The sequence below is a fragment of the Anabrus simplex genome, chromosome 2 (assembly GCF_040414725.1).
Source record: "Anabrus simplex isolate iqAnaSimp1 chromosome 2, ASM4041472v1, whole genome shotgun sequence".
Lineage (NCBI taxonomy): Eukaryota > Metazoa > Arthropoda > Insecta > Orthoptera > Tettigoniidae > Anabrus > Anabrus simplex.
Genome location: NC_090266.1, coordinates 22,731,060 through 22,755,046, shown reverse-complemented (window position 1 = coordinate 22,755,046; position 23,987 = coordinate 22,731,060). Strand labels below are relative to the sequence as shown.

The 23,987-nt window shown below is 39.2% G+C and overlaps 1 protein-coding gene across 1 annotated transcript in view; it reads right to left on the bottom strand.

Annotated features, from left to right (window-relative positions):
* Positions 1 to 1,246: 1,246 nt before the first annotated feature.
* LOC136863446 (carboxypeptidase B-like) overlaps positions 1,247 to 23,987 on the bottom strand; it is a 48,896-nt gene continuing 26,155 nt past the window's right edge. The window contains exons 4-5 of the mRNA XM_068225931.1: positions 21,272 to 21,817; positions 1,247 to 1,428 (exon numbers count right to left, since the gene is read on the bottom strand). Of these exons, the coding sequence (XP_068082032.1) occupies positions 1,247 to 1,428; positions 21,272 to 21,817 (728 nt within the window). The remainder of the gene's footprint in view (positions 1,429 to 21,271; positions 21,818 to 23,987) is intronic.

Here is a 23,987-nt window from a genome sequence, read left to right as displayed (position 1 = left end):
GGACAAACTGGGGAAAATATTCATTTATAGGAAGGAGAGTTAGGGATTGGAATAACTTACCAAGGGAGAAGTTCAATAAATTTCCAATTTCTTTGAAATCATTTAGGAAAAGGCTAGGAAAACAACAGATAGGGAATCTGTCACCTGGGCGACTGACCTAAATGCAGATCAGTATTGATTATTTTGCTTTACGACCCACTAACTATTTTTCCCATAGTTCAGTTGCTCGTTAAAATAAAACCAGTTTGGCAAGTATATTACGTAACATCTCCTGTATTGCATACGTAGCGTTCAACTGTTACTGTAGTACATTTGCTCTTAAACATAAACAGAAACCAGTTTGGCACGGAAGGTGCATGACTTGCCCCTTTATCAAAGGAAAGCTATTCATTCACTAGAACTACTACCTATTCTAAAAACATCGTATCCCTTTGCTCTCGATAATCACTTCCGTGGATTACTAAAAGTTTGATATGTACTGGTTCGTCACATCGTTCTCTATTGCTACAAGAAATATCTGCACGTATACCCCTAACACCCTTATGTGCGTGACTGCAAGTAATTTAATGGAATCTGAGGATGTTCTTATAGAATGAAACAAGTAATTCGTTGTTTAATAGTGTGTATTTTTACAGGCATGTTACAGTGTTATATGTGTTATAATTAGTGTCATCGACAGACTGAAAAGCCTTAAAGTTACGTTAATACTTCCTTCCTAACAAGATAGTTTATGTATACCAAAATCATATAATTACAAAATATTTTATTCAATAAGTTACACTCCAGTGTAAAAATATAATGCTAATTAAATAATCCTTAATAATATGCAGTATTGAATAGGTGAAAATTTCATATTTATTTTCATTAAATTGCAATGGGTTAAATTTAGTGCCACGGGTGGTAGGTTCGTATCTGAAAGGGCGCTAGAGTAATACCTGTAGTCAACTCTTGCTGGCAGGGTTAAATTTGCAGCCTTTCTGGTCTGCACTTGTGAAATTGTACGTGAAAGTACGTGAAATTCCGATTTTAGACATTCCCAGTAATTGACGGACCACAGCTGAAAAGGATTACAAAAAACTGTTGAAAATAGTATCAATTTTTTATTTTATTTGTTGTTACAATTCAGTGTGATTCTGGACATTATTGACACCCAGATTACAAAGAAGTCATATCAACATTCAAATAAAACACAAATTATACACAGAAGGATGCAATGAATTCAGTATTTATACCTTCTTGAATGATCTCATGAATGAGTCATTTGACTGAACTGTTGAGCGATGGCCTTTATAGCTGCCCACGTCTCCTCTCCTACGGGCTCGATCTGGTTGGCTGGCAGCACAAATCCGTAGTTCCCTTTGTCCGGTAGCTCAATGGTATAAGAATATTTTATCCCCGCCACTCCTTTTGCCCAATCGTCTGATCCTCCTGGTGACAAGATTTTGAGATGCATTACATCTGTAATACACTTGCAGAAGTCATGGGAGAAGGTGAAGGGTAGAAATTATTTATTTTCATGTACACAAAAACACACTTGTACACACATTTATGGTGGCAGGTACAGTACAATCTAATAGCCAGTCAGTTTCTAAATAAACAAAAGACATGCTACAATCAATCAATCAATCAATCAATCTGCATTTAGGGCTGTCACACAGGTTGTGAATTCTCTATCAGTTGTTTTTAGTCTAGTCTTAAATAATTTCAAAGAAGTTGGAAATGTATTGGTGATCTTCATGTTTATAACGCTAAGAAACACAGGAAGTTTTCAGCAATGTGTCTTCATATGGAAGAGATGGGTCACCTTTACATCCATCGAAAAGAACATTTTGAAAATATTTTATCTTCCTGAATCATTTTTTAGCTATTTGTTCAGGGTGTCGACCTATAGAGATCTTTTGTCCCTAATCAATTCTTTAATAATAACAATACTCTAAATTATGTAATTGGCAACAGAAACCCACTTTATAATCAAGTCCTATACATACTCAAACAACTCTGAAGAGACAAACATGTATTCAAAATAAACAAACCTCCACCTCCCAACAGTTCGTCTTCCTACTCCCTGACTTACAAGATGGAGTGCTTGCTCACAAGTATGAGGTGCCTGCAATCGGCACTCGAGCAGTTGCACGTGAAATGAATGTTTCGCATATGACTGTGTGGCAAGTATTACGTGAAATGCAGCTACACCCCTAACATCCACAGAAAGTGCAGGCTTTGATTCCTGCCGAATTTGCACCCGAAGGGTCTTGCAGTGCTTTACAGTCGATATTCACTTTCCTGCACATGTGCTTTTCACACATGAAGCCTGTTTCACCAGAGATGGAATGCTAAATGGTCACAGTAGTTATGTTTGGGCGAATGAGAATCCCCACGCTACAGTCGTAAAGAGCCACCAGCACAAACATTTAGTCAACGTGTGGGCAGGCATAGTGAATGATTACATAGTAGGCCCGTTTCTTCTTCCTCCCCACCTAAATGAAGCAGTGTACACAGTGGTGCTCAGAGATGCCCACATTCCTGGAACATATCCCACTTACCCATCATCAACAGATGTGTTTCCAACATCACTGAGCCACACCTCACTTTAGACTGAGGGTTCGTGAACACCTGGATCGGACATTCCCTGTGAAGTGGATAGGAAGAAGAAGTCCTGTTTCGCCGCCAGCTCGTTCACCTGATCTCACCCCACTTGATTTCTTCTCTTGGGGCCGTGTGAAAAGCCCTGTGTGTGACACCTGACGAGACTGAAGAGGATCTCTTGGCAAGAATTCTCGCTGCTTGTGATACTGTTTAAACGACACTGGAAATATTCAAATGGGTATGACAGAAATTTGTGGGACAAGACCATGCCTGCACTGACACAGGGGGAATTCAAACATTTCTTTTAAATGAAGCAGCTTGTGAAACTCGTCCAAGGTAAACGGATTTAAATGAGTAGAATTTTGCTTAAATTTTGACTTGATCCTTTCCGGAATAAGGTTCCTTATCTCAAATTGATCCATTTACCATCCCCCATCGTCCCTGAAAGTCTGTAACATCATCACAGATACACCTTGTAGATAGATGCAAAAACAGCTTTTGTCTAACTGAAGGTATTTCAGATGTAATTTCATCTATTCCTGCTGCTTTATGAGAGTGGAGTTTATTTACCATCTTCCCCATATTTACCCATCACTTTCTCATACCGTTCGTTCTATTTCCAGTTCTCAGATTGAAATTGCCCATTAGCACTATCATATGTTAACCCTGACCATGATGTCACTCAATTATTCATAAAACTGTCAACATAACCCTCATCTGCACCCTCACAGGCCGGCCCCGCGGTGTAGGGGCAGCATGCCTGTCTCTTACCCGGAGGCCCGGGTTTGATTCCCAGCCAGGTCAGGGATTTTACCTGCATATGAAGGCTGGTTCGAGGTCCACTCAGCCTAGGTGATTACAATTGAGGACTATATGACAGTGAGATGGCGATCCCGGTCTAGAAAGCCAAGAATAACGGCCGAGAGGACACGTTGTGCTGACCACACGACACCTCGTAATCTGCAGGCCTTCGGGCTGAGCAGTGGTCGCTTGGTAGGCCATGGCCCTGCGGGGCTGTTGTGCTATGGGGGGTACTCTTCACAGGGTAAATGCACTGAGACAATTCTCATCCTAATACCTCCAACTGCATTATCTACCTACACCATTCACTCGTTTACGTGCATACGTGCATTCGTGCATAACAGAAACTTATGTTGCATGCATTAGTATTCCTGATGAGCTGCCCTACTCCACACACTCTGCCCTTTCCTTTGTAACACCCGTCAAGTACACTTTATAATCTCCTATCTCTTCTTCATTTTCTCCCCTTACCCGAATAGCATTTACACCTGGTACATCCAGATGCATCTTCTTTGCTGACTCAGCCAGTCCTACTTTCTTCCTTCCACAAGCCCCATTAATATTCATAGTTCCCCATCGAAGGCGAAAGGTCTTTATCGTGAACAGTCGAGATTTCTTCTGATAACGCAGAGCACAGTTCTCTGCGAAACGTGAAGAATTTCACCTTACTTTCTTGACACGGCAATGACCCAAAAGCCTATATAGAATCACAATATATGTTTCGACCACTGAGTGGTCATCTTCAGGTGTATTCAGAAAACCTTAGATGTTGATACATGAATACTAAGCACGTTAAAAACCTTGATCATTTTTCCCATGGGAACTTTAAAAACTATTACTACTTAATATAGAACTATGAAAGGAGGGCCGGAGGGGGGTTAAGGGTTGGATAAGAAAGAATAGATGGAATATACATAAAATTAAAATACGTGTCTACATTGTGTTAAAACTTATTCCTCCAATTAAACATTTTTTGAAAACATCTTTTAAAAGTCTATTGTAAGGCTCTTCTATCTGATCACTGAATAACTCGAACTTGTATACAATAAAGGTCGTTCCGTATTGCAGTCCTCAAGTGTTTAGTGTTTGTATGCTGTGTTGAAAATCTTCCTTGAAGGCTGTTAGAAGCTGTTTGATTTACTGTTGTCTCAAGGTAACTTCACTGTTGTACTGGGTGGAATAGCGGTCTTCTAATTGGGCACCTTGCATCACGATCTTCAACCAGCAGAGGATGCAAAAATTATGGAGGTATGTCAACAAACTTACGGTGATTTCAAATTTAATCTGTGTCGCAGAAGGGATGAAAGTGAAAGCTTATAATATCTTAACTCACCTCTTACTAGAATGGTGTCTTTTATTCCCCGTTACCTTGAGGATGTGTCTGTGTAGTCGACCTGGTGTAATAGCGATGTGTCACAGCCTGTTTATGCGCACGGTTTGGCAGAGAGAAAGGAGGCAAGACTGTGTCGTCATTTATTGCGTCTTGTGAGGGGGGAGGGGGTCTAGTTGTGCTACCGTGATGTAATATTTGAGCATTTTACTTCTTGAGTTTATACGTCTCCTATTTACCCATTCCATATACTTACGTATGTGCTCGTATAGGGGGTTCCTTTGTTTATTCATTAATTTAAATTTCGGTCCTTGTTCTCTACTTTATCGAGATGAATATGAATATTTTCTAAATTGTTCATAAGATTTCCTTTATTAATCCTGCTAATAACTTGAAGGTCCGGTTTGATATTGGTAATTTTGTGGTCTGCCTCTTTCATATGAGCTCCCATAGCAGAGAACCTCCTACACATTTCTGCATTGACGTTCTCCTCTTATGTTATTAAGAAACTCCTCCCAGATTGTCCCACGTATGTGCTTTCGCATTCAGTACAGATCAGCCTATAAGTACCTGATTCCTGAAATTCATCATCCTTAATTTTATTAACTTTATATGATTGAAAAATCTGTGTTTAGTGTTGTTGTTTGTTAAGAAAGCTACTTTGATGTTGTGTTTCTTGAACAGATTTGTAATTTCGTGAATCTTTGGGTTATTAGATGTAAACTTAACGTACTTCTTTACTTTCTCCCACCGTTGCATTAAATTTATTTGTTGTTTATTTTTGCACTTAGTGATAATCTTATTGATAAATTCGTCAGTAGTCTCCCATGATCTACCCTATCAAATGCTTTGGAGAAGTCCAGATGACATTCTGAATCTAAAATATCTTGCTGCAATCCTACAAGTTGAGCCTCGCTGAAATAACCTTTCCTAATCCCAAACTGCCTCATTGGGTACAATGAGAGTGCTTAGATGAGAGAAACCCAAATCAGATTTCTTAGCACATTAAATAGTAAGTTCCTTTTCCAGGACAAGATTTTGGTATGTTGACATCTTTGTACTACCACATATGGCACATAATTAATGATTTCGCAATGATACTCAGATAAATTTTCAAAATTGACAGTATGACTTTAAAATGTACTTATAACTGCTATAAGCATAAAAAGTAATTCCTGTGTATTGAAACTTTAAACATTCAGTGAAGTAGGCTATATTCAGTATCAGACCAAGGAAATTACATAAATAATAAATATAAATCGTTAAAAAGCTATACGGCCATATGTTAATAAAATTAATAAGATAACGGTTTGTTCATCAGAGCTTCATGTATACACACTGACCAAAAGTGATATTTGGTATCTCTGGCAATTAGTACCATCATAATTCTACTACTTGTGCCTGAGCCACAATTTCAAGTTTTGGTCTAAGTAGGTAGTGATTTTCTGTCTTTTATTTTATTTGGAAATCTTACCTAACATTACAAATGTCTGCAAAGCAAAATAAACAGTACAGGCTCACATGAGGTTTGAGAAATAATCTGACTGTTTAGATTCAAAGCGGAACATAACAATAGCTGGTACTGAACATGTGGTTCTGCTCTTCTATTTGACTTATTATGTGCTACTGTAACAACTATAACAACCAATTAAATTAGAGCCCGTCTCCTTGTAAAGAAATATTGTGGGAGAATATAGGCTTATACATCGATCAGAGGAGGAGTGCAACGCCAAGATTATGAACCAATCTTAAGTAAAATAAATTAGGTAGATGTACATTACTACTTTCAAAAAAATAATTCTAGGACTTTAGATACAGAATACCTATGTTTTCATTATCTTATTATGGTTTACTGCAAAGGTTTCTTCTTTAAGCTTTGAAAACTACTTTATTTATTGACACATATACGAATACATGGTTCAAAGTTTCATACACCTTCGATATATTCACCATGCACGAATACATGGTTCTAAGTTTCATACACCTTCGATATATTCACCAGCATTGCGTACAGCATGTTCCCAGTGATGCGAAAGCCACTGCATCCTGTTGGTATGTTGTTGGATGCGCTTCAGAACGGTTGGCTCTTCAGAGAGCTCTTGCATTATCGTAGTAATAAAGTAGTTAAAACCTATTGAAATAGCTTTATTTTGTGTATTTGTGATTTCATTTACTGCTATTTAAATAGTGGTGTTTAGTGCTTGTTGGTAGAAATTGGGAGTAGGGATATTTATTTAAATTTTATGACAAGTAATTCAGTTGGTCTTCAGTTAATTACGTTTTCTAGGTTGAGTAGGCTAGCTAGGTGTACCTTGTTTCGAATTTAGGTTTAGGAAATACTTTAGGTAATAATATTAAACTTAAAAATATTTGTAAATATCTGTAGGTTCGTTGGTATGATACTTACAAAGGCAGTTTATCATAAGGAATAGTACCGTAACTTCTGCAGCAACGTCTCCGGTATTTCGTATAGATATCCGTTCAAACTATCGCGAAGGTAATAATTTACTACATTAAGAAACACGATACGCCTGTAAACTTCCATTTAAAAAGAAGTTAAAGAGATTACACGGTAATAGTTAACAGTCGTCGTATTGTTATTATTTCACTCTTCATTTTCAAATATTGCATTTTTGGCTACAATAATGTAGAGTTTGAGGGATGTTCCTCCATTCAACACATTACAACAATTTATTCTCTCTAAGAGCATTCTTGAATTTGACTGTCCTGTTTCTGTCTGAAAAAGATTGGATGAAATACATACAATGAAGCAAAATGTATAAAGACATACGTCTAGTCTAAACTGTCGCGCATTCATGTTCACGGAACACTGGGAACACTTGTGTTGTTTGTTAACACAAAATGAAAACACTTATAACATATGAAATATTGGCGTTACAAGAACTGCCTTGCTTCCCCTGACTAAACTAGTGAAATAAATATACATTGAATGTTAAAGATAAACTACTTGGTATTTAAAGTTCTGGTTTTGGGTTTCAAAAATTGTCATGTGTTCGTGGAACCCAGAATAAAACTGCTGGGCCTGCTTCTGTCTACTGGAAACTAATGCATTAACGCAGTTGAAATTAATTGATTGAAAGTTTATACACCAATGCGAAACACTTGGCACTTTAATATTCTTGGATCTGAGTAAAATGTAATTGTATGTTTACACAACTTGGCATAGACTTGTCGAGCGGCCTTGTCGCAATCAAACAGAATATTTGAACCTTTAAAAAAAACATGAAACAAAGACTTGTTGACTATTACAACCACATATCACATGAAACGTTTCGCGAACAGCTGAAGTTACACACTGGTCTCAGATGCTTTGTATTTAAGAGAGATCATGGGTCTATATTAAAATTGTTACCGTATGTTAGTGGAACATGGAACGTCATTGTCTGTCCTGAATCAAGATACTTGCTGGTTTTAGTTTACATGAGCTTGCAGTGTTTTATGATAGATGGAATGAACTTATTAGTAGAATTGTAAGCTGGTTGAAGGGCTGGGGGAACATCCTTCAGTATGGAATACTTGCTATTGTAGTTGTAACTGTCGTCGCTATTGTTGTTGTGGTATGGTGATGGTATGGCATTGTTGTAGCATGGTGATGGTATGGCCTTGGCTTGGTTAGGTCCGGCTTGCAACAAGACTATTGGGCAGAGGGCAACAAAGCGGTCAACAGGCCTCTAGCATCCCACACACCCCGCAAAGTACGACGCGATTAATCACCCTATGACTAAATAAAACGTATCTGCCGCACTGCACTATTTTCTCATTTTCAACGAAGTTGGCAGCCCTAGCCAGCTATACCAACACAGAAAATGGTGGCAAATTTGAGTTTTACACTGTCTATATTTTATTTCTTGTAAATATGAATACTTCTAGGGGTCGGTTAGTGGGTCGAGGAGAAGCGTTGGCACCAGGAGGCTCGTAGTGTGGTTGCGAGAGAATAACCTGTGCACAGGACTCCAGCCTACAAGATCCTTGTTAAAGAATCGCTCGTACATTCTCGCGTAACGGGTTGCCGCTATTATATATTATGCTAAGAGTAGTGAGCAGTCCCTCTAAATTCAAAAAACTTTTGCGTATATTTTTCTTACGTACGATCGATCAATGCGGGAAAATTGTGACCGAGGATAAATAACTTTTCAACGACTGATGCGAGAAAACAATAGTTCGAGGAACGATAGATGCGGGGAAATTTAACATTCATTTATATGGAACATTTTTGGGAATGAATAAATTGAACGATGAATACGGGAAAACGACATCGAGGTTCTACTTATTAACACAAATTATCCATTCTTCATCAGGCGTGGTGATTATGCTTCACATCCTTTAAGTCAAAAGACAATGAGTGACATTAAGGTGAAATTCCTAAATTCCGGAGGTAAAATAGCCCCACAATCGGATCTCCGCGTGGGTGCTACCTTTCATGACTCTGTATTGGAAGGTACTTCAAGTAGAATAGCGCGATTATTTCTAAAACTCTCTAAGAGATACGAAATACACATTGTACAAGTATATGGCCCCACATCAAGCCATTCAGACCAGGAGTTAGAATCCTTTTATGAGAGTCTACATGAAACCTGTGAGAAGGGGAGTGACTGTCACTTTCATATAGTAATGGGTGACTTCAATGCGAAGGTTGGAACCTGTAAGACTGGTGAAACTGTTATTGGAAACTATGGGATAGATGAGAGAAATGAGAGAGGGCAAAGATTGGTCCAGTTTGCCATATACACCAACATGCGTATAATGAATACATTCTTCAAGAAACACCCAGGGCGTAAATGGACATGGTGAAGTCCCAATTTTGAATTCACCAATGAGATCGATTTTGTTCTCTCTAACATCCCTCAAATCATTAAAAATATATCAGTCCTCAACAGATTCAATACTGGTAGTGACCACCGATTAGTAAGGGCTAGAGCCGAATTAAACATTAAGGAACATCGACTTAAACTTGTGCGGGAGAAAGAGAAACACATAAATCTTAAACATCTAGAAGAAAATAAAGAGAATTTCCATCAAGCCCTTGAACAAAGCCTACACGAAACAACTGGTGAAAATCTGGCAAAAATGCTATTGGATACGGCTGAAGAAATTGGAGGGTTGATAAAGAATAACACTCGGGATAAAATCTCAGTGAGGATACCAGGAACCTGCTAAAGAAGAGGAGAGAAATGAAAATTCAGCCTGACTGTGACAAAATGCAGTACTCTGAGCTGTGCAAAACCATACGAAAGAGAATTAAAACCGACTTAAAGAAATTCAATGAAGATACTCTAAGAACTTGCTTATCTGAAAAAACAAGTTTGAAGTCTGCTAAAAGGAAGCTACAGATCGGCGAGAAGCAATTAATTGCATTAGATGTGGACAACGGCCGAATTACTGATAGGGAAGAACTTCTTGAGTTCATCAGAAACTTTTATAGCAAGTTGTACGAGAAGGCTGATGATAACCTGACTTTGCCTGACTTATCCAACATTTCCCAAGTCCCGGAAGTTCTCCCATCTGAAATCAGACATGCTATAAGCAGTATGAAAAAGGAATCATTTGCAGGTAGCGATAACCTTTCAGTTAGCGTTCTCAAACTTGCTAGTGATGGAACTTAAAGCCGCTTAACAAAAATATTCACATCTTGTCTACGCAATGCATTCATCCCTCCATCTTGGAATAGAGCGATTGTAATTCTCCTGCACAATAAAGGGAACATACATGACATCAGAAACTATCGTCCTATTAGCTTGCTTTCTGTCCTTTACTAGGTTTTCACCAAGGTACTGACAAATATAATCAGTACAACGCTTGATTTTGCCCAGCCAATTGAACAAGCAGGTTTCCGCCGAGGTTTTGAAACAATCGACCACATACTCACCCTTCGTGAATTTATCAGCAGAAGTAATGATTATCAAATGCCGCTCTGTCTAGCCTTTGTGGACTTTGAAAAGGCTTCTGACTCGGTGAGCCACGCTGCTGTTATGCAAGCCTTAGCCGAACACGGCATCGATGCTGCCTACATAAGAGTACTCCAGCATATCTACGAAACCTCTTTAGCCTTCGTGAACGTCAATGTGCCAACCACGGATTTTCCCAATCAAAGAGGTGTAAAGCAAGGCGACCCCATATATCCCAAGCTGTTCTCAGCAGTGTTAGAAATGGCCATGTCAAAAATTAACTGGCAAAGTACAGGAATCAAAATCAATGGGAAAATGCTGAACAATTTAATGTTTGCAGATGACATTACACTTTTGGCCAACGCCATCGATGAACTACAAACTCTAATATAACTGTAGATCTTGTCTCAGCCTCTCAAAAAGTGGGACTATCCATGAACCTTTCTAAAACCAAAGTAATGCTCAACAAATGGGCCCCAGCAGGAAAGTTGCATGTGGGAAACTCCACATTACAACAGGTCAATGAGTATGTCTATCTTGGGCAGCTTGTAAACATGAAAGGGGACTTAAGACCGGAAATCTTCCGATGTATCAAACTAGGATGGCAAGCCTACGGAAGAAATTCTTCAATCTCCAAATCCAACATGCCAACCCACCTAAAGCAGATAGTCTTTGACAAGAGTGTTCTCCCTGTACTGACTTACGGTAGTGAAACCTGGACATTGAGCGAGTTTGTTAAGCAAAAATTCAGAACAACCCAAAGAGCTATGGAACGGTTTATGCTAGGCATCACGAAGAAAGACAGAAAGAGAGCAGATTACATCAGGTCAGTCACAAAGGTCACTGACATTTTAGAAAGGGTGTTTACCCTAAAATGGCAGTGGGCAGGCCATGTTGCTCGGAGAACTGATGGTAGGTGGACAAAGCTTGTGCTTGAGTGGATCCGAAAGATCATCTGAGACCTAAGGTAAGACCACCGGACAAATGGAAAAAAGACATCCGGAAGATTACTGGGATCAATTGGCAGAACATCGCTCAAGACCGTCCCAGATGAAGAGGCCTCACTAAAACCTACCTTGCTTTGGACTTAAAGAGGCCACGTCGTAAAAACAATTGAATATGGCTGATAGTGATAGTGATCCATTCTTCATCGTGTTAGAATCCATCTTCCTCAGTGTATATGCTATACATTCAGTGTGACTTAAAGCACATCCATCCTTATTGAATTATACATAGTTAAACTCAAGATACCTGACAAGAAATTGAAGCACTCAGAAGAAATGGTCAGATATCAATATAACTTTGTACATGTACACACCATCAGCAGGTATGTAAATGATTAGAGGTGGATTTCTCTGTGACAGGCAGAACGGCCACTAGAGCGCATTAGTTGTTTTTTTTTCAATAATCACCAATCTGCATTTAGAGCAGTCACCCAGGTGGCAGAATCTCTGTCTATTTTTTACCTAGTCTTTTCTTAATTAATTGCAAATAATTTTGAAATTTATTGAACAACTTCCTTGGTAAATTATTCCAATCCCTAAGTCCTCTACCTATAAACGAATATTTGCCCCAATTTGTCTTCTTGAATTCCAACTTCACCTTCATATGTGATCTTTCCTACTTTTAAAAACACCACTCAAACTTATTCGCTTACTAATGTCATTCCATGCCATCTGTCCATTGACAGCTCGGACCATGCCACTTACATTAAATCAATAAAAGCTTCTGCATGTTTGATACTATATATTCCCTTTAAGCAAATTAATTATTTGTAGAACATGTTTCATTCCTTAGGAACATCTTCACCTATTTAAATTGCTCAGGTAAAATTACGTAGAATTTTCATCTTGCAAACATACCGCTTTGTACAGCAGCTCGTTTCCGTTCTTCCAAGTCTCCCCAGCCCAAATTTTGCAACATTTTTGTAACACTACTCTTTTGTCGAAAATGACACAGAACAAATCAAGCTGCTTTACTTTGGAGTTTTTCCTGTTCTTGACTCCAGTAATCCTGGGGACGGTTCCATACACTGGAACAATACTCTAGTTGGGGTCTTACCAGAGACTTATATGCCTTCTCTTTTACATCCTTACTACATTCCCTAAATACCTTCGTAACCATGTGGAGAGATGTCTACCCTTTATTTACATTACCATTTATGTTGATTACCCCTATGAAAATCTTTCCTTATATTAACACCTAGGCAGATACAGCGATCCGCATAAAAATCTTTCATCCCATCAATGCAGTAATTAAACCTGAGAGGACTTTTCCTACTTGTGAAACTTAGAACCTGATTTTTAACTCCGTTTATTGCCTACTGTCCATCTCACAACATTGTCGAGGTCTTTTTGCAGTTGCTCACAATCTTGTAACTTATTTATTACTCTGTACAGAATAACATCATCCGCAAAAGCCTCACCTCTGATTCTGGTTCTTTACTTATATAATTTATATATATATATATATATATATAAGTCCAATAATACTCCCTTGAGGAATTCTCCTCTTTATGGTTAGAGGATCAGATAATGCTTCACCTACTTTAATTTTCTGAGTTCTATAATCTAGAGATATAGCCACCCATTCAGTCACTCTTTTCGTCTAGTCTATTTGCACTCATTTTTGCCAGTAATCTCCCAGGTTGTTCGTGTTAATGTTGTTATCAGGCATGGTGGGGTATTTAATGGGTGTGAACAGCATCAGATGTACTTAGAGACTGTGAAGGACACAGAGATGCTGCTTACTCAAGTGGGACAGCATTATCAGCACCTGACAGAATTTGAAAGGGACCTAACTCTAGGTCTCCATTTGGCTGGCTGGTTGAATTGTGCAATATCCAGATTTGTGAGGCAGTTGGATCTGACAGTGGCCCAATGTTGGACTGCATGAGAACTTGAGAGCAGGCATGCTCATCGTCAAAGTTCCAATCGACCACATCTGACCACCACGCATATCGAAATCACTTCATATCTGTGCCTGCCATCCAAGAACAAGTAATGGGCTCTTCACACATTCTGTGTCATCCCACACCATTGGTCAGAATAGCAGCAGCTGGACTAGGGAATTACAGTCCCATGCATAGGCCGCAATTAATACCACAACGCAAACACCTGGATGTGGAGTGGTGCCATGACCGGGAAGCATAGACTTCCGATGAATGGCATCGCATTGTGTTCAGTGATGAATCGCGGTTGTTCATTATCCCGGATGACCGTCGTCTGCGAGTATGGCAGCGACCTGGGGACATGTTCCAAACTTCCAGTGTTTTGAAAAGGCACAGGGGTGTTACTCCTGGCGTCAGGTTATGTGGAGCCATTGGATACAACCTCAAGTCACGGCTGATAGCGACTGAGGTAGTTCTGACAGCAGATCGGTACATAACAGACATCCTGTGTCCTCACGTGTTACCTCTCATGTGACAGTATCGAGGTGCCATTTTTTAACAGGACAATCCTCTTCAACACACAGCACATGTCTCTACGAACTGTCTGCGTGATGTCCAGGTACTCCCACAGCCAGAAAGATTCCAGATCTCTGCCCGATATAACAGGAGCGGGACCAACTCGGACATCAACTCTGTCCCAGTTGTAGTATCCGGGATATCAAGGACGAGTTACAAGAGTCGTGGGCCAGTTTGCCTGAGGAGAGGATACAATGGCTTTATGACACCCTTCCCAACCGAATTAGTGCATGCATCTAGACCAGAGGGGGTGCAACGTGGGCTTGTTCTGCCAATTTTTTTGTAAATTTGACTCACTGAAATAACATCACATAACCTCTCAACACGCAACGTTTCATTTTGTTTCCAACTCCCCTCTGGGTGCTTCAATTGTCCTAAAGATAATGCACATAAAGTTGTGACCAGTCTGCCTAGCTGCCAACTTTTAGAAATCAAAAATAGGAAGATATATATCGCCAAGGTCTAAGTGAAAAAAGGACAGGACAAAAGGTATGAATATCTATAGCAAATACAGTACAGATAATACGCGACACTGAGCGAGATATCGAGGGACACCTATTGGAGCTCACTCTAGCGGATAGACCTGAACAGTACTGATTCTCTCATAAGAGCACGTGTATTTTTGTGTGAAGTTTTTGGTGTTATTTATGCGTTTTCAGTGAGTTGACGTAAATAAATAGTAGCGTGTGTCATTTCTTGATATCTCCTCTCAACATGAGGTGAAAGGTATGTGCTGTGTTTGGCTGCAGTAATTACGAAGTAGAGAAAAATGCGCGGTCGTTCTTCAGGTTCCCTCGTGACAAGAACATGTAAGTAATATTGTGTTTGCATATATATTCTTCCAGTGACAGAGATTGTTATAGTACTTCATAATCTTCTGACCTGCTCGACCCATATTTTAACTGGCATACAATGTAATACGCATATTTTATTCTATAGTGCAGCAGTTAACCTTCAATACCGATGTGTTGTTGTAGGTGTGATCTGTGGGTTTTGAAATGTCACAGAAGCGATTTGGATAAGGTGTACAAGAAAGAAGGGACGTTACGCTTATATAAGAATTATAAGATCTGTTCAGATCATTTCCAGGCCAGCGACTTTAGAAATCCTCGACAATAGAGCCAAGGGTATGTTACATTTTTACTCTAATTGTACGTAAATATTCCTCAAAGCATCACTATCGACAACATTTTCATACTTTTCTTTCTTTTATCCCTCTTCTCAGATTAAAGCCGGGATTTTATAGACTTTCTTTCTGTTAGTAGGCTTTATGTTAAGAGGAAAATTGTCCAGATTTTAGTTGTTCATTCATTGCATCATGTGTGTAAGGAATGTGGTGATATTTTTATTGACATGTGTCTTAATGTGACCTCCCGAAGGTATCACCACCTTGACGAAGGCAAAATTTATTTTGCCGGGTGTTTATTGGAGGCTTGCGTGGTCAAATGATCCTTAGAGCTATGCCGGCGGGAGCATCTGCTCTTGGTAGGGCCACCCAAGCCGGATAGGTCTAAGGTGATGATCCAGACTAAGAGTGATATCCTGGTCCTCCAGGTTGGGGGTTGAGCGTAGGGTTAACTCCCCTACCTCGTAAAAAACTACTGTTACGGATACCTTAAGAATGAATAAAGCAGGACTGGAAAACTTGGTGACGAACCGGCGAGAAAAACGGCTAAAGAGAAGGAAAAAGGATATTATATTAGCAACGTGGAATGTTAAGACATTGAAGAGACCTGGCAAGTTGAAAGAATTAAGGAATGAAATGGATAAGTATGGAGTGAAAATAGCAGCTCTACAGGAACTGAGATGGAAAGGGCAAGGGATGATGATGTCTGGACAACATATCTTGATGTACAGTGGAGAAAAAGCAAGCAGTAATGGCACATAAGTCGGTAAAGCAAAGCGTGATCAGCTTTACTCCAATCAATGATATGATGTGCTCTGTGAGAATTAGGGCAAAAGTCTTCAACGTAACTGTGTTTTGTGTGTACGCCCCTACTGAGGAGGCAGAAGATGAGAAGAAAGATGCATTTTATACTCAATTGGAGGAAGAAATTAATAAAGTTCAAAGGCATGATGTGAAAATTATCTTTGGAGATTTAAATGCAAAAATTGGAAGAGAAGTGGTGTACAAACACTTAGTAGGGAAAGAAAGCCTGCATGAAGTAAGTAATGATAACGGATTGAGATTGATTGATTTTGTGAGTGGAAAGCAGATGATAATTAAAAGTACTTGGCATCCTAGGAAAAACATTCACAAGGAGACCTGGATTTCACCAAATGGTGTGACAAGAAATCAAATAGACCATGTTATAATAGACAGTCGACATGCATCAGATATTATGGATGTTAGAAGCTGCAGAGGTGCTGATGCAGATACAGACCACTATCTTGTTAGAGTCAAGTACAGACAAAAAATAGATTTGGCAAGAACGGAAAAAGTAACAAGAAAGGCAAAGCACAATATTGAAGGTCTAAATAATGAGGAATTGCAAGAGAAATACAAAAAGAAAATGGCTGAATCTTTGGAAATAAAAAGGGAATTATGGGAGAAAGGAGAAGTGGAAGATAAATGGGAGATACTGAAAACAACTATCAGTGAAGTTGCAGATAGTACCCTGGGAAAGAAGAAATTGGTAAAGAGAGCAGAATAGTTTGATGAGGAATGTTCAACATTAATCCAAGAGAGGAATGATGCTAGCAACAGAATGCTTCAAAGCAGAACAAGACAAACAGTACAAAAGTTTAGAGAGAAACGAAGAAGAGCAGATAAGATATGTAGATATAAGGAAAGAGCTTTTGAAAGAAAGAGAATCGAAGAACTGGATGAAATGAAGGATAGAAATGAGGTACGAAAGTTCTATGAAAGAACAAAAGACCTTAAGAGAGGATTTCATCCAAGAGCTGTTTTCTTCAAGGATAAAGATGGAAACCTTCTGGGTGATAAAAGCAAAGTGCTTGGAAGATGGCAGGAGTATTTTTACGAGTTACTCAATGGAAATAATGAAGATGATAGAGAGGAGGAAAATATAAATGTTGATGGGGAAGAAAGAGAATTGGAAGAGGAATCAGTAAAACAGCCAGACTTAGAAGAGGTCAAAGCTGCAATTAATGCATTAAAGAATAATAGAGCCCCAGGTGAAGATTGAATGGAGTCAGAGCTGTTGAGATATGGGGGAGAGGGAATAGAAAAGGCTGTTTATGAATTGATTAAGGAGGTTTGGACAAAGGAGGAAATACCCAAGGATTGGACATTGGGTATAATTTACCCTATACATAAAAAGGGAGATAAGGCAGTATATGGAAATTATCGAGGGATCACCTTGCTGGATGGAACGTACAAGGTTTTTGGTAAGGTACTAGCCTTAAGATTGGAATTATGGATGGAAAGAATATTAGGGGATTACCAAGCGGGTTTTAGAAAACATCGCTCTACTCTGGATCAGATATTTATATTACGACAAGTGCTAGAGAAATTTTATGAATATGACAAACAGCTACATCAGCTGTATGTGTATTTTAAACAGGCATATGACAGTCTAGATAGGGGTAAAATTTACAAGATTATGAAAGAATTTGGAATCCCAAGGAAATTGATTAGATTAACAGAAATGACTTTGAAAACAACGGTATGCAAGGTGAGAGTGGAGCAAGATCTGTCAGAGGAGTTTTTAGTGGAGAGAGGACTAAGACAGGGAGATGTACTTTCCACACTTCTTTTTAACCTAGCATTGGAAAAAGTAATCCGTCAATTGCCCATCAACCCAGGGGGAACCATTTTGAACAGATTAGTACAAGTGACAGCATATGCTGATGATGTAGCAATAATTGCAAGAAATGAAAGAGCTCTTGAAGAGAGCTACTCAGTATTAGAAGAGAAAGCACGGGACCTAGGACTAGAAGTGAATATAAACAAAACAAAATATATGAAGATGGGAGATACGGAGGGAGTAAGAGGAAGGACCCCAGTAAGATTAAATGGGAAGGAATATCAAAGAGTCACATCTTTCAAATATCTAGGCTCTATAATAACAGAGGACAATAAAACCTCCGTGGAAATACAGGAGAGGATAACAAGTGGAAACCGATGCTTTTACGCCTTGCAAAATATGTTTAAATCCAGGAATGTCAGCAGGAATATAAAAATTAAAATATACACAACAGTACTAAGACCTATAGTTATGTATGGATCAGAATGCTGGGTGATGACCTCCAGAGAAGAACAGTGGCTGTTACGGTGGGAAAGGAAGATATTGAGAAAGATATTCAGTGCAGTAAGAGAGCAGGATGGGTGGAGAATAAGGACAAATGTAGAGCTGCAAGGACTGTTTGGCCAGCCAGATATTGTTACTAAAATTAAGCAGGGAAGAATTAGGTGGGCCGGTCATGTTCAGAGAATGGCAGAAACCTGCACCGTTAAAAAGGTGTTTATAGGGAAACTTGATGGAAGGAGGAGGAGAGGAAGACCCAGGAAAAGATGGATTGATGATGTTGAGGATGACCTTAGAAAGTTAGGAGTTAAACGTTGGAGAAGAAAAGCTGAGGACCGAGATGAATGGAGGCAGGTGATAAAGGAGGCCAAGGACTTACAAGGACTGTAGCGCCGACCAGTAAGTAAGTAAGTAAGTCTTAATGTGATAATAAAATATTTTACGGTTGGAGTTGTCTTTTTTCTCATTTAAAAATGTTCAGGCAGGAATGCTAAAGCTAAAAAAGTAATGCATAAATGAAATATCAAGCCATTGCACAGCAGCCCATTTCATATCTTGTTTATGTGTCTAATTTCAGTCTTTGAATAATAACCTTTTAAATAATTCTTCATTCATTTATCCAGAATTGCTTTAGCAACTTCGATGTTAATATCTCAATAATACTTTCTTTCTAGACGTAATTTATTTATCCATTTCCGTATATACATTTTCATTGATATTTGAATTTAGCGCGATTTGTTCAGGTCAAGTCACTAGGAGCGCCACCGTCGAATTGTCTCCCATTTTAGCAAGGCGAAATCACTGATCTCTATACATGGATCGCTGATGCCAGCTCTCCGCTGCAGGAGAAAGTACGCCAAGTTGAGTGCGCGGTTCGCCATGTTGGTGTACCCATTGTAGAGCTCTCCTTATACGGGAGCAATGATAATTTAATCAATTTTAAACCGTAATTAATGGCGCATTGGAATAATTAAAAATATAGAGACATGTTCACTCAAAGCATAAGGACATTGGGAACATCGACAAGTCATTCCGAGATCAGTAAAACTCCGGGATAGCAATAAAAATGAGTGTATAATAACGGCCGACAAATATTAACTTAGGTGCTAAATATATGCAATTAGCGATCGGCAATACAATAGGAGTGAAAAACAGTTTCTGGAAACGTTGCTGTAAATTGTATACACGTATGCCACGAAATTATGCATTCTCAAGGGTAGGTATGACTGAATTTTTCGTATATTGAGCCAAAAACTCGGTTTTTCTTTTTGTTCATACAAAAATAGCCCTATTCTTCCTGTTTCAGAAAATGTTTTTATTTTAGTAATTCCGGCTTCAAAGTAACAAATTTTCTGGCGGTTTGTCTTATTCTTCACGTGTATTTATTTCTCTATTCTTGAAATTCGATTTCTCGAAGCAAACATTTCCTCCCTTGAAGCAAAAAGTACCCCGTAACTCGAATTTTGTGCAAAATTAACTGTGCAATACGGCATTTGCGGTTTGTGAGGAACAGTTAACAAGTAAAGAAAGGGTTGCAGCGAAGCTGGAAACTAATATGACGGGAACCGAAAAACTCGAACTTCTAGTGATCGGCAAATCGGCGAAGCCTTACTGTTTCTCGGGTGTCAATTACCAGTCACGTACGAAAGCAAGCCCAAAAGTAGAGGATTACAAGCTCCATTTATGAAACTTGGCTGCGTGGTATTGACGAGAAGTTTCAACGTGACGGGAGGAAAGATTAACAGTAAGAAAATGAAGAGAATAACGGATTTTTTTCTTTCCTAACGTGATAACCTTGCTATATTTCTTGTTTCACTACTGTATGTACTGTATCCTGTCTTCTAAAAAGTTACTATTAAGTGTTAAAATTAAAGTGATGCCGTAAATTAAAGTTTCTTCGTATAGGCTACTTTTAAGAACTGTTAAAAATAATGTATTCAGTAAAATACCGTTGATACATATGATTCAGTTATGTGCTCAAGAACGGAATTCTCTCTATCTCGAAATTTCAATCTCGAAATAAAATTTAAAAATGAACGGAAATTTAATTTTATAGGTATTTCTGAACACTTGGAAATAACGTTTGTTATTTTTTTTGGCCATAACGTGAAGTGAAAATACCAGAAACTGTCACCAACACAGCTCTCTGAAATACATTCAACTCGCTAAAATTATGAAATAAGAATGAACAAAAATGCACTTAAATATGCGAAACTACCACATACAAAACAGATTGGTACGTCTCATACATTATTAACATATGACTTTGACACGACGAAAAGCACAGAACCGCTAGAAAAAAAAGCGTGGCCTACAACTCCAACAAAATTACACACAGAAACGATGCTATTATTGCGCGAACCACACATTAAGAAACTCATTATTTCGTCCTGATAACTGGGTGACTAGCGCGTGCTACCTCTCTTGCTTGTAGGACGATTGCCGTCCCGAATCCTCAGCCGTAATGCACACATGCTGCTGTAGCGAGCAGGAAACACAATACACGAAGGCGACGGGTGATACACTCGCGAAATAAAGCATCAAATAAATACGCTTGGAAATGAGGCTGGGTAAATTACACAAGCACGTAAGAATTTATCCTTTATCCTAGGGGAAGAGTATTGACTGTACTTCCGGTTATGTTGGTCAAAAACAGGAAGAATTAAAAATAAATCGGAAGACGAGTTAAAAAACGGGAAGTTTCCGGATAAATCGGCAGGGTTGGCAGGTATGACTCTGTATATAAATAGAATATGTGTCTCTTTGCTGGAAAAGGAAAGTGGATTAACGGTAGTTAGCTAAACAAGTGAACACTGGACATAACAGGTGCCTGGTACGAACAGTTGGGAACTATGGCTGGAGGGCACTTGAATTGAGGAGACAGAGATTAAGTTCTCATACACAGCAGTAGAGCTGATGCTGCTTTTGCCAAATAAGAATACAAGAAACTTTTATAGATTGTTAAACTTACCTGAAGCTGCATAGATAAGCTCTGGGGAAGTTCCCAGCAGATAGTCTGTTCCACGTACTGACTGCAGTGCTTGAACACCTTTCTCAGCTAGCACATACATATCGTAATAGTCCTTGGGTTTCTCGTTTTTGTACCCCCACGGTACTAACCACATTTGGGAGTAAGAATGAAGAGTGAGGTATATTTTGATTTGCTCTCGATGTGCCATTAGAAACTCAGCCATGGCACGTGTCTCTGGTTCTGAGAAAGCCTGTGGACCAGCAAAATCTTCACGGCAGGAATCGTGTGTTGTTACTGTTCCTTCACCCCAGTGAAAATCCCAGTTACGGTTTGGATCCACACCACGGCACGCCGCCCACTTAGATCTTGTTTTCCGCCATAGCCGATCTGTAGTGTGCGAATACTCGTACCCATCAGGATTGCCAACGGGTAGGATGTACCAGTCAAAGGCCTCAAGTAATTCTGGATGTTGATCACGGAATTCCACAAGCTGGAGCAAGATGTAAGTGACTGTTGCTGGTGAAATCCATTCACGCCCATGTAGACCTGCAAGTAAAACATACCATCAGTTACATCATTATGTCATAATTTTCTTCTTCAAGCTAAGTTATTTTGTAAGAAGGTTAGTGTGTCAGCCTCCAAATCGCAAGACTGCAGTTTACTCTGTCATCTGTTAGTTACGTACTACAGGAATAATCAATTGAATCCAAAACCCGCAAAACTCAAACTTGTGTTTTCCATTTGGAGAGTAAACAGGCCACTTAGATAACCGAACATCACATGGCGCAGGATCAAGCTGGCGCATTGTGAGACCCCAAAATATCTTGGGGTTACTTTAGACCGCACAGTTTCTTATAGAAAACATTGTATGAACACCAAAAATAAAGTGGCTGCCAGGAATAATGTGGTATGGAAGAAGCTGACTGGAACAACCTGGGGAGCACAGCCAGACACAGTGAAAACCTCAACACTAGCATTATATTACTCGACAGCAGAAAGTGCTTGCCCAGTATGGTACAGATCTTGCCGTACCACAGAAGTAGACGTGGCAGTGAATGAAACGTGTCGCATCATCAAAGGCTGTCTCTAAGACCTACACCACAAAAAAATTGTACTACGTTGCTGGCATCGCACCCGCTGATATCCGATGTGAGGTAGCAGCCTGTAAGGAGAAGACCTCATCTAAAATCCAAGCCCATCCACTGTTTGGACTCCAACCAGCACCATCACGGTTAAGTTCACGCAAACATTTCTTGAAAACTACACAGAAACTTGAAGGAACACAACAGAATGCAAGACTCACTTTGTGGCGAGCTAGGGTTGAATATCTTGGACAGTGGAAAAAACCCTGTGAAGTGTTACCAGCTGGACATATGTAGTACTGGACGACTTGGAAGTCTCTAAACAGGCTGTGCTTCGGTGTTACTTGGTGCAAGACCAATCTGCACAAGTGGGGATATTCTGTGCAATCTATTTTGTGTGGCTGTGCTGAAGTGCAGACTATGGCCCATGTTTGTCCTGCCACATGTACTGAGAAAGTGCTGCTTGACGTGACAAGGATTACACTCGATGTTACTAATTTCTGGTGCACGACAATATGAACCTTTGGTGCACAATTTATTTTTATTTATTTTCAATAGATTTTTTTTTACATCACTATATGTAACTCTGATTCTGACATGATATAAATAATTAAATTATTATTATTATTATTATTATTATTATTATTATTATTATTATTATTATTATTATTATTTAAAATAGCATCAAAATTATGTGAGAATAAAGGAGAGGCAGCATTTGTCACATTGCTGTGAATGTGGAGCCAGTGCTGTAATAGTGATGAATGATGAATGGAGAGGCATGGTGCAGGTCTTTTGAGTTGACACCATACAGGCAACCAGATCAGATGTAAGGCTTTTCAGGCATTTGCTCTATTAACCAGCATTTCATCTTAGGTCTGACACTAGACTCATCAGAGTGGGATGTGTCAGACCCTACCCACTGACGCTGGGGTGTATGCAGGTGAACTTATCAGAAGCCCACATCCCACTCTCATGAGTCTAGTGTCAGACCTAAGATGAAACGCTGGTTAATAGAGCAAATGCCTGAAAAGCCTTACATCTGATCTGTTTCTGACAAGCTCTATTGGTGAAAAATATCTAAATCCCTCCATGGGAACTTAGAATTTTCCATAAGGCAACCTGTGCATATGTTTGGAGGGGGCCCTATCTAAAATGAAATCTCCTGCTAAAGACGTCACAAACATCCAGACCCCAAGCCACAGAAATTAACTAATGAAATTTAAAATCTCCTACGTAACCGGGTATCAAACTCTGGACCCCTTGGGCCAATGGCCAACATGCTAACCATTTAGCCATGAAGCTTGACACCTGAGGTGGTCCCTTAGTAAAATAAATACATTCATTTATAAATCTTCATTACAGTCTGTTATGCCATTGAACATTCAGTCAGCAAGCCTCTGTGAATTAGTTACATGCCTCCACATTACTGTATTTCTAACGAACTCTGTGGTCTTTTTTAGTTCCATACCAGATATCATTATATCACTAAAGACAGAGTCTAACCACCATCGTCCTGGTCTCCCTCTACTTCTCTTACTCTCTTATTCTCCTACATAATCCATCCTCATCAATTTGCCTCATATTACTTCACCAACAAAACCAGTTCATATGTACAGTTTCAGCCATCAAGT